Genomic DNA, 15,001 nt, shown 5'->3' with positions numbered 1-15,001 from the left:
TAATAATAATCTATTTTATTTATTCGATTATATTCTGTTGTGGTACTATGTGTGTGTGTATATAAGGTATTCTGTTCTGTTTTATATGTATATATTATTGTATATTGCTATTTGTTATCTGTTATATACACTGTTTCACTGGAGTTGCATTATTGTTTACATGTGTATATATTTATTAGAATGCTCACTCTTTTTTTTACTGATTTTATTACTGCACTGGTTGTTTTTATTTGTTTGTAATAAATTTGTATTCAGATGGCTTTGTCCATCAAGTGTTATTTTGCATTCAAATACAATATACATTATAATATAAGATAATCCTTTATTAGTCCCATGCACAGGAGGAAATTTTCACACACACCACATGGGGGGGTATTATCACACCAGAGATAATAATTTAGCCATTATCCATCATATCAAAGGGCCAAGTTGCAAGTTATTGTAATTCTGCAACAAAGGTGTGTGTAATATTACTTCTACTTACTCATCAAAATCAAGTTATATGACATTCATCATTTAATTACTTGATGATTGTCTATTGCTTAATCATATGATAAGCATACACATCTTTATTTTACAGCCAATGCTTGTGATAGACAATATATACGTTTTACATAAAAAGAAAATGGTAACCTTATACCTTTCATATTACTGGTAATAGTAGTCAATAATTGTGCTAAACGATATTTCAATGTTAACATACAGCACACAATGTTGGTAAACTTATACATGTTATATTATAACGTTAACAGTCATTAATTGTGATAAACTAGATACTGAAATGTTTACAAACACCAAAAACGGCTTTATTAATTAATACCATAACCAATTTACAATGCAGTTCGCTTCAAAAGTGACGGGAGACACGGGACGCGAACCGTAACCGCAACGGCATATCATGGTAGGGTGTTGCGATTTCTCGTTCTCGGACCTCGACAAACGGGCTATTTTCTTGGCGCAAGCCTTTGTGTGTCTGTCTATGTGTGTGTGTGTGTGTGTGTGTGAATCCTAACCTTGCACTTAAGCGTGCTGCATGATAAGTATTGCTTATAATGAACCATATATATAAGTGGAAGTCAAATCATCCACAAGGGGATATTACATCATCCTGACAAAACATTGATAAGTTTAGCTTAATTACTTAAAGGTGAACTGCAGAATAAAGGCAAAGGGTGATGAAAATAATTAAACCTCCTCCAAATACTGCACTTTACCTTTTTCAGAGATGTTTCATGTTCTCAAGGTAGACGGATATCTTCATGTACAGTTGTACGATTATCTTGCAATACATCACATTTATATCGAGTAGCAGTATCACAATAATTACACTAACATAATTATCATTAGTTACCGTAGGACATGTATGGTATCATGAGATATTCCCAGGCCCATCCTCCATTTTTCCACAACTAATAAAAAGAAAAATGTTGGTTTACCCCGGCCAATATCTGCATAATAAGGTCAGTATATGTGCTCAAGCAGATCCAGAATATTAAATTAGTGTACTGCTGAGCAGGGAAAGTGTTCCCTGAACCATAAATATAACATGAGCATAGATAATTGACTGTATGTTAAAAATGGATATTGCTAAGAGAGGGACAGAAGTTGTGAGGCTAGGTTAGGATGATTCTCCTCGGAGGAGGAGGGCTCATCCGGCTCCATGTGGGGCTGTGAGCTGCACCAAGGCCCTGAGCCTTGGTTCTAAGATGGGCCCTGATGGGCTGTTGGTTTAGACTGTCAGAGGTACTGGCAGGGAGTGGGTATGCAACTCCACAGATAACAGCCCAAAACTGTCCACAAGGGCCTCTAACACCCAGCAAATTAGCCTGCAAATGAGCCAGAGAATATTTCGACTAATCCATGATCTGAGCGGAGGCTCTGCCAAAAAAGTAAACAAATAAATAACTTCACAAGAAATACTGGGGGTGGAAATAACCACGACTGTGCACTGAAGCCACTAGTGATTTCTTTGAAGCATCTTTTTTTTTTTTCCCTGATATTCTGCGGCTAAGATGTCTGAGGCCATTTCAGAGCAAGCTTCCATGTTGTGCTCGATGTGGATTGCAGCGAAAATACAGAATGTCGTATCACAGCGAACAATGTCCCCCACAGCAAATGATCACAGCCGTGTCTGTCACGTAAGCCCGGAAGGCAATGATGCATCAGGATAACAAAACAGATCAGATTTTTTTTTTTCTCCTTGTGAGAAAACTGATAATCACTAAATTCTGTGTCATGTGTACATGCTGTAATTATTTCTGGGATCACAACACTATTATTTTGTAATGAATAACAAAGGATGGGTGCAAAAATGAGGCAATACTGTCTTCATCATTTGAATAATCCTGCCACGCGACTGCAGATATCTTCTCTCGCGAGCAGATTACAGTTTATGTTACGGGAAGTACTGACAACATACAGCTTTTATAACGACATTACTGTCATCACTTGACACCGTTTCATAAAATGTTCAAGTCGAGTCACCTCAATAACAAATGCTTGTCGTTTCATTCTACGGTAATTCGTTTTCACGGTAGCTCAGTGCCACTCTATACATTTTTTATACGACATTTGTTTAAAATAAAATCACAATACCACCAAATGCTGCTGCTGCTGTATACATCTCATTATATATATATATATATATATATATGTATACGTATATATACATATATGTATATATATATGTATATATACATACATATATATATATACACACACAAACTAATTAGAAACAAAACATTATTAGAATAAATGTCAGGAGTTTTCTATATTCATGTACATTGTGTGCCAAGAGGAAAGGAATTGGGCTCGTAAGTGGAAGGTTGCTTGTTCAGTCCCCTATTGCTCCTTCACTATCACTTTCACTAATTGGTGGGAGTGCCAAAAATGACTAGTTCTAATTCATGTAAAAATGGATGTCTGTGCTCATTCTCCTCAGGACAGTATAGGAGTCAGCGTCTGTATTAACGACTGCAACACTTCATTCCTATGACTCCTGAAAAGTCACTCCTTTTGAATTTGCCCGGCTCAGCGTTCTAGTGGAAAAAAAATAGAAGAGGTAATCAATAATTAATACATTCAGAGTTGTCGTGATAATTACGGTGACCTCTCGCCCTCAAGCTGTAAGTAGTAGCTTTTCTATGCAAGAGGAAAAATGTCTCGGGCTATAAAACAGAACAAAATTCCCTTTGGTACTTCCCGATCAACATGGTTAGGGGACAGGTTGATATATAACCCATCTCAAGCTCAAATCCGCCAGAGATTTGCTTTTCAAAGCCCTTCAGCCTTCTGGCGCTGCGACACGTTCTCGACAACAAACACCTGTCCCTCATGCAGGGCTCATGTTATGTTCAAAGATTTATTAAGTGAGAGCCGCCCTGCAGCTTTTACCCTCCACCTTTTAACAACTCAAAGTTTCTTCCGAGTCTTAAACTCTTCCCAAAACCATTTGATAAAGGCAGCGGGGGAATAAATCATTGTCACAGTGAAGCACGCGCGGAGCGTTCGGGAGCTTTTAAGAGCTTGGAGAACAATTCACGAACAATAGTTGTTCAAATTTTCATCAATAGCAATATAGCAGATGATTACTGTGCAAACGCACTGGGATAATATATTGTTTTGATTGCTTTACCTCTGATTTGACATCTTATTGTTTAACAAGTGTTTGCAGTTTCAACCCACGAGCTTTCAATACAAATTAAGTTTGATAGCTGACTTTATTTATTGTCTTAATTCTTCTGTCTTTTGCTATTTATTCTGCTCATTTAGTGTTTTTCAGCACAACCCATGGTTGTGATTAAGGTGCTGTATATAAAAGGGGAATAAATATTTAATGATCTCATGTTTAAGGCAATGATTACAGTGCTTAACAAATGTATTAGACCAGCCGCCAAAGCCACAGCTGCACCTAAATAAACAGCATGGGTAAATATGGTAAGTCTGTAGAAGCTCTTTAACCAAAATGCATGGATATTCAAATTGGATTAAATCAAATTATTTCTTCGTTAAGATGTCAAATTATAGTTATTTACTTTATTTAGTTTTAATGGTTGAATGTTACGCCTGATTCACTTCTGACTTCTCAGAGAAAAAGCCCTGTGAGCCGACTCAAATGTGGGTATAAAAAGGTGAATTCAGTTTGTTATTTGCCAAATAAATAACAATAACATTTGAAAGATTTCTAAAACATTTACGTTTTCTTGTTTTCATGACAAGTAATACATTAATTATGGGCAATAAAATAAGCTGTAGAAGTATGATAAACTAGGGATGTCCCATACCATTTTTAAATGTCCAATACTGAAACCGATATCAAAACCTACCGATACTGATATAATTCCGATACAGTCATTTATGACCTTTAAAGCTGTTAACAACCCATTTGTGCCGAGTCATTTCAAAGAAAAATTCTCCAATGGTGTAACAAATATCATAATATAATAAACAGCCAAAACATGACTCAGCTAAAATGCTTTTGCCGATATAGTGAAGCATGCGATATATAGGATTTTTGGACTGTATCAGATTCGAAATTTTTATCTGTCTGATAACCGATAACCAAAGTGATTTTGACCAGTATTGGACCGATACTGACCGATACCGATTCCCATCCCGAGATAAAACAAGTATTAATGAGATGCAATTAGAAATGCGTAAAAAAAACCAAAAAACTTAACAATTTGAATTAAATAATGACATTCGTTACTCAATACAGAAATCTCACTTCTTATCTCCAATCTCTTCTCTCCATAGCTGTAAACAAATCTGTATAAAAGTGCAGCAAATGGGCCTGTGCATGTTAAACCCTGATGAAAGGACTGGCCACTTTTCATCTGACAGGTCTACATCAATAAATATTGCTCTCACCCCGGCTAAAAGCACGATCACATCAGCACATTAGCCACTATGCGCTTTGAAGGTAAAAAATGCTGATTGATGACTCGTGTTTAATCATGCAGAACAAAAAACAGAATTGAATTAAAAAAAACTCAACCATCATTCATCTTCCAGTCCGGGTTTTTTCTTTTGCACTTGCTATTTCAAATCATTACTCTGTGGTGTAGCCTGTGAATTCTTCTGTTGCTCTCTTACTTTTTTTACTAGAGAAGGAAAAACTGTGGATAATGAGGAAAAGGCTGCAAATTTGACTGCAAATGTTTGCATATCAAATACTTTTTAAATACAATTATGTTCCCTGCAAACACTCCTCTTTGGGTTTATGGTTTTAAATGGCTCCCCTCCTCAAAATAAAACATGACATTGTCATTTGTATGTTCATTAGCTCGGGTCTACTTTAACAGCGTTCCCTTTATGCTGTCATAAAACCTCTTTTTCAGTGCAGCGGACACTAAAAACGAGGAGCCATCGCACCAATCCTTGCATCATCCCTCTGGATAGCTGTAAGAAATTTCTGAATCAGGTTTTTAAGATTTTATGGGGCACTTTTAAAGCACAAGAGGATCTGAGTCCATCACACCACTGTATACATATACACCACGTTATTACTGTGACACATAGAAGTTTGCAGTGTTTCTACGCTGAAGTCAGTATATTGTGGTCTTGTTGTGCATGACGGAGAACCGGCAGTTGAGGCGCAGAGCTCAAATGAAATTTAAAACAAATCTGATGTAAAATTTGAGTTAAATTTACCAACTGCACAAGTGTGTAGAGATCTGGACAGAAAGCCTGTTCTCCTCGCACGCTGCAGTAAATCCAACTGATAGCTCCGAGCTCGTGGAGGCAGTTTTCACAATACAAGTCTCAGTGAGGTTCCTAGAGGTGCTGCCTTGAAGCAACGCCGACAACCACCAGGATTTGAATAACAAGGAAATCATTTTATAACAAAAATTGACTCCAAAAACTAAATATCACACAGTGGAAATACATAGCTTTGCAATTCACTGACAAAACTATAATAATATGGCAAAGTGTGGAGCAGAAAGTGACATCTACATGTTAACTGTACATTTTCTGATGTCCTGTGCACAAAACCTTTCTACATGAAAGCGGCAACAGACCCAGCAGGCAACAAGCCACTCAAAGGTTGTCTGTTCTCTTGTTGGCTGAGCCACAATTGTTGGTCATCACAAACATGTCAGGATTCGGTCTCACATGCCGGTGCTCAGCTTTGCATTTTTTGCACTATGTAGAGAGAGAGAGGGAGAGAGAGAGAGAGAGAGAGCGAGAGAGAGCACCCAGGAGGATGGAGCAAAGGACAGTTAGTACACAAACTAACCGGCCCCTGATGATAACATAGTGTCTGTCCAAAAATATCAGTGTCAGGCACACGAGCATTTTGCTATCAAAAGGAACTGCATTTGTCCTTTTTCGCATTACTTTGCTGCACAGGTTATAGAAGTAATGAATAACACGAGTCACCCAGCGGGTTTTTGTGGCGATCTCCACTGCTGGTTCTCATAGTGACAGAAATGTAATAACGTGGACATAACAGGGGGGTGGGGTGTTACTCGAGATTAGAGCACACATCTGGATAAGCTTTAATGGGCCAAAATTCCAAAACAGCGGCCCTCTCACAAACAGAGCATATCGGTCCAGCCTCCGTGCTGTTCCAGCCTCCATAGGATGTGCAGTGACTCAGCAGTCGCTGGCTGCTGGAAGTATCCTTAAGGGGCTCCCTCTGGACTAAAGGCAGCATGGGTAGGATGTGCGCACACACACACACACACACACACACACACACACACACACACACACACGTGTAAATACTGCATTATTAATCCTAACCAACCCATACACATGAGCACAAATCCATCTGTAAATGCTGACATGATACAAGCACATTAAAGCTGCAGTGGAGTGGGGTCGCTGGGAAAATTGGTGATAGTCGAGTTTCACAAGTTTGCATATGTTGTTTTGCATATGTTGTTTAAAGGTTGCTTTGCAGCATGGGCAGCTGTTACGCCACACAGCTGCTTAGTAGAACAGCCAATAGGAGGTGCCGTCTCTCGAGGAACTGCTCCGCGATTGGTCGACGTCTCATTACATTACATGTCATTTGGCAGACGCTTTTATCCAAAGCGACTTACAATAAGTGCATTAAAACATTTGGGTACAAACAAGAGCTAGAAGTAAGTAAGTGCTGCAAGTAAGCCAAACTATAAAGTGCTAGTCTCCCATCAACGCTCAAATTTCAAGGTCAGAAACCGAGCTACGAGGTGGAGCCAAAGTCCGGCTCTTTCTCAAATCATTTGATTTACATGATAATAAAAGGGTTGCATTCAAATTATTGATCAATCACGACTAAGACATAATTGGTGCTGAGCATAATTGCTTTTGCGGTAAGTAATTAGCAGCTTAAGTTATCATCTCATCACATCTGGAATAAAAACACAGTATATATATATACAGTAAGCAACGCCAGGGAGTCAGCTGAGCTTCAAAAAATTGCAGTGAAATCACTATTGCTTATTTGCATGCATTAAAACCGGGGTCAAGTAAGTCACATGAGAAAAGGGGGAGAACTGCCCAGCAGCGTGAATACATTAAAGCAGAGTAAATGGTTTGTTGATTCAAAGAGATTACACCACACACACACACAAGCAAGTCTGCTCGATGGATTTTAATTAACTTGCCATATATAAATTGTATGTTATCAGGCATTACTGAATTAAACACTGAATACAAGTGCTCTTTCTGCTTCGGTGAGTGGAATAAAAAGCTACTTAGAATCTTGATTGGGCCTCACAGATGCAGCGTGATGCTGCAGCTACGGCTGCTCCGAGCACAACCCCTGAACAGCCATCCATGGAGATTCTCTTTAATTATGTACAATGCAGCCAAATTCACGTCTCCTGGCATCGCAGATGATCAGGCAAAAAGGGATGCCACGTTCTCTGCCTGAGTCATATCGGGCAAATGGATTCCATTTCCAAGAGTCGTTTCTGTCAGTTATAATAAGGAGCCAATACATAATGTGACACACTCTGAAATGCAAAACTATTCACAAGGTTCTCTGCAAGGCTGCTCAAGGGGCAATTAGAATTTTGCTGCTAGATCCTTGATGAGGTCCTCTACCTCTGAAGTGTAATGTATGCATAATGTGAACGCGGAACTTAGAATTTACAACGCGATACCTCCGTGTTGATAAAAAATGGCAGAGATTTAGGTAAACAAATACATAGAGGAGCTGGCACTGGGGACATAAAGGGGGGGGGGCCCGCGTTAGTAAAGGGAAACCTGTCTGCCAGGTGCAGCCTCCAAAATGCAGTGACTATACTCCAAAAGCAAAATAAGCAAGACAAATAAGCGCCTGGGGACTGAGCTGAGGATCCAAACGGTATTTCTGTTCCAAACAGAATTCTTTAATATCATTACTCCATGGTATGCTAATCTACAACCTGAATAAGTGCACTGTATCTTCGGCAGAACGGCGATTATCTCCTGGCCTTTCTCTGGCACTTGACATGCCTCATATTTACATATTATCTGACCCCGACGAGCGCACAGGCTCATCAGACCCCTGGGGGCCACTTAGAAATACCAAGCCACAGAGAGATAAATTCAGAACATATGGCTCCCCCACTTCCTGGCACTGGTGTCATCAAATGAAACCTGCCAGGCCATCCTGTATCACAGTCCACGGTGATCAACACACTCCAACGAAAATAAAAGCGAGGAGAAAATGATCTGGAAATTATTTACAGCAGAGGCATAAGCCAAGCACCTGGTTGTACTATAACAACGGTAATTGTCTTTTAAACATGTCAAAAAGTCAAATTCAGCGGAGTCAGAGGCTGGAAATGGACGCAGACAGGAAAGTCACAAACGTAACAAATCCAAAACAACAGAGTAATCATTCATTGCCTGCGTACGTGTGTGTCTCTGCCTCAAAATACAAATTCACACATCTGTTTCACTTCCACACCAGAATCAAAAATCCACTTTGCAAAGAAACGAGAATTGAATTGAGGAAAAAAAAAAGTGCCTACCATTTTCTGTGTTCTCGTGCTCAGTGTCGGTGAGAGTTAGGTTGGAGTTGGCCCGGCTGGAGAGGCATGAGCTGCGGCCGGACTTGGTGTTGCTACGACCCCAAAGTCTGACGGCGTGCTCGGGCGACATGATGCCGTCAGTCTCCGTGTCGGCGTCTGAGCCCACGCTGACCGAGTAGTCGCGGTGTTGCAGCCCAAGGTCAGTCCTGTACGTGGCTACATGCGACGGGAGGGCCTCTCCAAAGCCGAGGTCTCGAAGGGAGAAGTCTGTTCCTGTGGCAAGGCAATAAATGCACGGCTCAGGGAATTAAACCTGCCACTAACTGCATCAGTTAACATAATGAACTGTATTCATAGCAGAATAAGACAACAGCAATATCCCAGCCTTGAGAGGTGCGGTAATCTTTTAAAAGTGAAGTTACTTGAAGACGCTGGTGCATTTAGTATTTAAAACCCAGACACAAAAGATTAAGGGTGCATTTGAAAATTAAGATATCTGTCTTTTCAATTTTCTCTCCCTTTAATTCTCAGAATTATCTCTAAAAAGCCGCGCTCTGGTAAAGCAGACCTTGATGATTTCAAAGCCTCGGTAGGATTTGTTTAATTTAAATAAAAGAGCAATGCGCTTCATACATTTATCCACCATAAAAGGTCATTGATGCATATAATTAAAGAAATGACTGGATTGCATATCATAATGTGTGTCGGGGCAATTTGCAACGCAAAAACAACACAATGAGCAATTTGCCTTGGCTGCAATTTAGGATGTTACTGTACATTATATCACATCTGACCCAGGGTTTGTATTTTTGTGCCAGTGATGCTTATTATGTATGAGTCATAACTGAGTGACTGACCTGTTTCGATTTTCAGAGATTGTTGACAGAGCCTGTTATTTTCTTGATGGGTAAAATAACAGCATTTGAAATGGCTCCAGTTGTTCATTGAGTCATATTTGAGATAGTGCTGTCAAGAGATTAATTCATTATGATCTGTAATGAATTAATCTAATCTTTTTTAATCTCACCTAAAAATAGCTGAGAAAAGCCCTTAAGTTGATGTATTTTCATTTAAATTCATTATCACGGCACATCAAAAGATTGATATGTAACAAAACAAGTGGCTTTATAAACGTGAACAGATGCAGCCATTTCAATTCCACTGTGTTCTTTTTGTCACACTTTTTGTCAAAAATAATTAGAAAATACAAATGTGTTTTCTGACCCCAAAGTTCTGTGACGTAGCTCTTGAAAGGGTCTGTAAAGTAGTCGGTCACAGACTTGAAGTTTGGCGAAGAGCTTTTTTTATGGCTCGCTAAATTGCTAACGTCTTTCCTGCTAACGTTAGCTGCGGCTGCACTCGCGACTGGGTGCTTTGCATTGACGTGGTAGGCTAAACTTTAGCTGCTTCGGTGGTGAGCAAACGCCCTCTTACACAGAAGGTTTATTATTTTTGCCTGGCCTCGCGGGCGTAAGAGTTAGAGTAAAATTAGATGAGCGTGGTTAAAACATAACTCCGCTAAATATGCTAATTAATGAATCGCTGTTGGCAGTCTTTATTGCAGAAACTGTATTTGTTTAGGCAGTCTTTAACTTTAAGAAATCATGTCTCAAACCAACTTGTGCAAATTCTGTGCTTTTGTGAACACAGAATTCAAAGCTTTAATGTTCGAGCTCTGACGATTGATAGCATATGTGAACGGTCAGGTGCAGATTTACGTGTCCCATGCAAAAACAACACTGTCAGTGTTAAGTTCAGCCCCTGGGCCTCTGTTAATAGTCCAACTATCCAGAGTGACCTCTACGGTGGCTGAATGTAAATTACTAAGAGGCTCTTTAATAAAAATGCACTGATGCATACGTTGAGAAGGGGGGGTAATGTGCCCTTAAACTAACAACTGGCATTTTCATGCCACTTTGCACTGCTAATGTTCTTGTAGATGAATAATAGCGATATCAATGACAATTACTATCTATAGAATAAGCCCAGATTTCCTAATATTGGCACAGATAAGACTAACCTTGCCGGCTGAACTCGTCCACTTCGTGATGAACCATTTCTTTAACGCGGCTCCCGTAAGCCATCCTCGAGTCGTGATCGAAGGCCTTGAGTGTTTCGCTGGAGCTGTAGGATTTGGTGTTGGGTTTTCCATCCTCACTGTCTGCTGAGGAGCTGGTGTAGCGGCGCTCCGTGTCCTGCCGGGCAGTGAGCGAGCGGTAGGGTCGGCGTTCCTTCACTTCCATGGCTTCCTCCGTGCTATTTTCAACATCAAACGTGGGTTACAATGCCAGTTCAGTTTGAGCACTTCTGCAGAGGGAAGAAGAGAAACGAAGAAAAACACGATGTGTGAAAAAAATGCCTCACCGAGAGATGATTTCTAAATACAATCCATTTTGAATGCATCACTTGTTTTCCTTTTATTTCGACCCAAAATCAAACTGAAAACAAAATGGAGATAATCGGTTTAGTTTAAACACTTGCAACCATGACAAACCATTATTTCCACACGTTTAATGCTAGTTCATGTTAAACACACACACACCCACACACACATACAAAGCCGGTGTGGAAATCAATAAATTGCAAGTGCATGTTACCCAGCAGCAGAGTATGCCGGGCTTGGCAAAGGCAGGCATGAAGAACCACCAGGATTAGATTTAACACAATACGGCACAACAAATCTTGCACCTATAAAGTTTACGGCGCGAGTCCCCCCCACAAATATTCCATTTTATGTGCCGTATAGAAATACAGAGCCTCCAGCATCTGTAGAAGTGGCAGATGTCCTTCCATGAAATGTGTTGTTTATATGTTACAAATCATCGCCGGCTGAAAACTGAAGAGCCAAACACATCTCGGCACCACCCTGACTCAGCAGCGATGATTGAAATCTGTAACATGAAACTACAAATGTCAAATAGCACACCGAGCATCGGATCAATAGAGATTCTAGCGTTCGGCCATCTGCTGCATTTAATTTCTTGCCTTGAAGGACACTCCATTGAGTCATCAAATAAAGATGCATGGTTTAAATGCGTTAAAGGACGCATCATTTCTCGTATTTCAGAGGGTGAGTTAAAAACGCGAGGTTATCGTCTTAGTGCAAGATGATATTAATTAGCAAATCATTATTGTAGTGAATTGAAGATGCCTAGCAAACAGCTCAGGCTAAGAAATCACATGGTTTAAGGATATTGAGTTGGATTAACAAGTGTCAATATGGATATAAACTTGATTAAAGGCTTGGTCACTGTTTACTCTGAAACTCTATTACTGAACATTGGGATTTAATGAGAGTAATACTGCAGCCATACTGTATATTAGCCACCTTTCTTGTCTTTTTTCCTTCAAATGCAGTGACACAAGGACATATCAATAATTGTATGTCAAGAGCTGCAAACCTTATCGCTCACATTGCAGGATTCTACCTATTCACTGCTTGCTCCCACACTTGAGAAGTACACTGATAAGAGACCGTAGCTCTTTGAAAAATGAGTAAAATACACTTCCTGGAAAAAATCCGGGAGTTTTCACTGATAATGTGGCTGTGTTGTTGAGACAGGGATTTCTCCACGAGATAAGCTCTTTATGAATACTGTATGAGATTTGTGCCGGACAGAGCAGTAAACAATAATCCCCGGTGAACTATATTTGCCCCTGCTTCAAAAAAAAGAAACTTTGTATTTAAGACACCATTGTTGGGTTTGTGGGTTTCTTTTTGTACGTATTGACAGCTGAAAAGATCCTAGTGATTAATGACTTGGGGGCCTCAATACCAGGACCTCCGCCACATGGTGTGGGGGTGACGGCGAGGTTTGGACTCCTCCACTCCGCAGCCACAAGAGCCCTTCAGCTGCTCTCAAGATTTCAGATGCAGCTTGTATGGGTTGCTAATTTTTTTTTTTACTTTTTGGTCAAGATCCTTCACGCTATGCAAATGCAAGAGAGCGGGGGGAACAAGCGGCTTTCTAAAGTTCTCAAGAATGTTCTGTAAAGTGCATTGTTTTTGTCTCCAAAGAGCTTGGACTCGGGTGCTCTGGCCATCTCTCTTCAGAGCAGCCGTTACTCCCCATTATTATATCGGCTGGTAAGCGATGACACGTATGGGAAAACCCAAAGAGTTTAAAGAAAGAAGCAACAGGCCGCGCACAACACAGACAGATGATATGGTACTCAATACAGGTGCTGGGAATGTGTCCACCTTGCGTGCATGCAGCTGTAAGGATTTTCACACTAAATGTGGGGTAAATCTAAACTGTTCTTCGTAAATAGGCTACATCTGGTATTATAACTGCATTTAGTGCCACAGCTGTTATTCTTGTTCATCTGTCTTTGAAAACTCTGGAAAAACACAACCACCCTAATAACGTAACGTACTGATATGTGAAGGTGATAAACAAAAGTTTTCATATAAGCCAGGTGTTCTCAACATGTCGAGAAATAATAAGATGTCTATTTTTAAAGTGTTCTTCTCGTCTCATGCTCAAGACACGCGGAGCATGAAGGAAAGGCTCCAAACGCTGAGAGTGAAGGTTAATGAGGTCTCGTTCACAAAGACGCTGCGAGAAAAGTTATTTACAAAGACCAGTGAAAAATGACTGCACTAACTCGAATCTCTCTGAAATGAAGATAACAATCGAATGCTTTTATTTCAAAGACAATGTTCCTATAAACCCTGGGCTGCAGCGCTTGAGCAGTGCCAAAGAGAAGCTAACTGCCTATCTACGCAATGATCCAAAATCAATTCAAGTCTCCGTGGATAGACAAAAGAAATGATGGATGGTCTGTTTTCTCCGCCGTTAAAAACAACTGCAGACTCTACATTTTTGAATTGCATTGTCTACCAGCGGCCCGGGTAGAGTCAGATTTGCCTGTGCGTGGAAAGGAAACGTATAAAGCAGCCGTAAGCAACACAATAACGCGGCCCTGCAGCGAGAGTGTCGCTCGGACAATGAGCTGCGTCGATAGGAAGTCATCAGATACGGGGATTTTTTTCCCCTGCTGCGTGTGGAGAGGTGTGCAGTATGTGGAGATTGTGGCAAACATTATAAAGAAGACGATCAATAACAAGGCATTGGGAAAAAAAAAAAAAATCTCAGTAACCTTGGAAACAAGTGTCACACTGTACACCATAACCAGAACATAATGAAATAAAACTCCACTTTAGTGATAGGTGCTGTTTTGAGTTGCACTGATGTGTGCCAGCAGGACAGAGTGTGTGTGTGTGTGTGTGTGTGTGTGCTCTGCTTTTGCTCCTTGCAGGCATAGAGGACATGCCAACAGTTTTTTGGCTTTACGCGGACAGCGGGGCAAGTCAAGCAAACACAAATTTCCGTGACTGACTGAGAAACAAAGGTGGGCCAGCCAAATGTTGGGCTGTTGCTTTTCCAAAAAAGGATTTTAGTCGCGAACAGTTTGTGCGACGTCCACTGGGAGTTTGACTTGTGTCTGTTGCGTGCGATACTCTCCGTACCAGTGTCACCATTTTACCCAGTTCTGCCTGTTCTGCTGGGTTAATGCTGCTGGTCACAGGAAGTACGTGCACAGATATGATGGCGTTGTGCCGAGTTGTCACCAGCTAAGGAGAGACACGCCATGGTGCAGATTTATTGCTGAGTTTTTGGCAGGAAAGGCTTGAGTTCAATCAAATATGCGACAAATATTTCTATATTCCCACAGCTATCAAGACACGTCCGAGTGTCCCACAACACTTGATTCAATCCGGAGCAAGGACTCTACAAAAAGCTGCTCTCTCTGCTCATAAGGTTAGGTTGAATACATGCCTCCCGCTTACAGAATAATGCATGGAGCGAGGACAATGCTATAGAAGCTGAAGACGAGGTGTGAGCCACAAATTGGCCAAAAGGTGACATCAATGGGTGTTAATACAATCTCCAACAGTTGAGTATGGAAACCTGAAGGGACCTTAATTGCTTCACTGTATTAAGGTGTAAACATTTAATATATAGATGTATAACAAGTGAAAATAAGTGATAATAAGTAGAAATTAAAGTGTATTTTGACCCAGCTATCGAAGCCATTCCCTGTGG

The 15,001-nt window shown here is 40.5% G+C and overlaps 1 protein-coding gene across 1 annotated transcript; it reads right to left on the bottom strand.

The window, feature by feature from the left end:
* Positions 1-7,998: 7,998 nt before the first annotated feature.
* On the bottom strand, positions 7,999-11,253 carry LOC122769458 (teneurin-4). Its single transcript, XM_044025988.1, has 3 exons — positions 10,972-11,253; positions 8,952-9,224; positions 7,999-8,039 (listed from the first exon to the last, which is right to left on the bottom strand). The coding sequence occupies exons 1-3, from the start codon at positions 11,192-11,194 to the stop codon at positions 7,999-8,001; spliced, it is 537 nt and encodes a 178-aa protein (XP_043881923.1). The 5' UTR covers positions 11,195-11,253.
* Between the last annotated feature and the right edge of the window lie 3,748 nt (positions 11,254-15,001).

The sequence above is a fragment of the Solea senegalensis genome, linkage group LG5, assembly GCF_019176455.1.
Source record: "Solea senegalensis isolate Sse05_10M linkage group LG5, IFAPA_SoseM_1, whole genome shotgun sequence".
Taxonomy (NCBI): Eukaryota; Metazoa; Chordata; class Actinopteri; order Pleuronectiformes; family Soleidae; genus Solea; species Solea senegalensis.
Note: the sequence above shows the minus strand (reverse complement) of the source record. Positions and strands in the feature narration are given on the sequence as shown.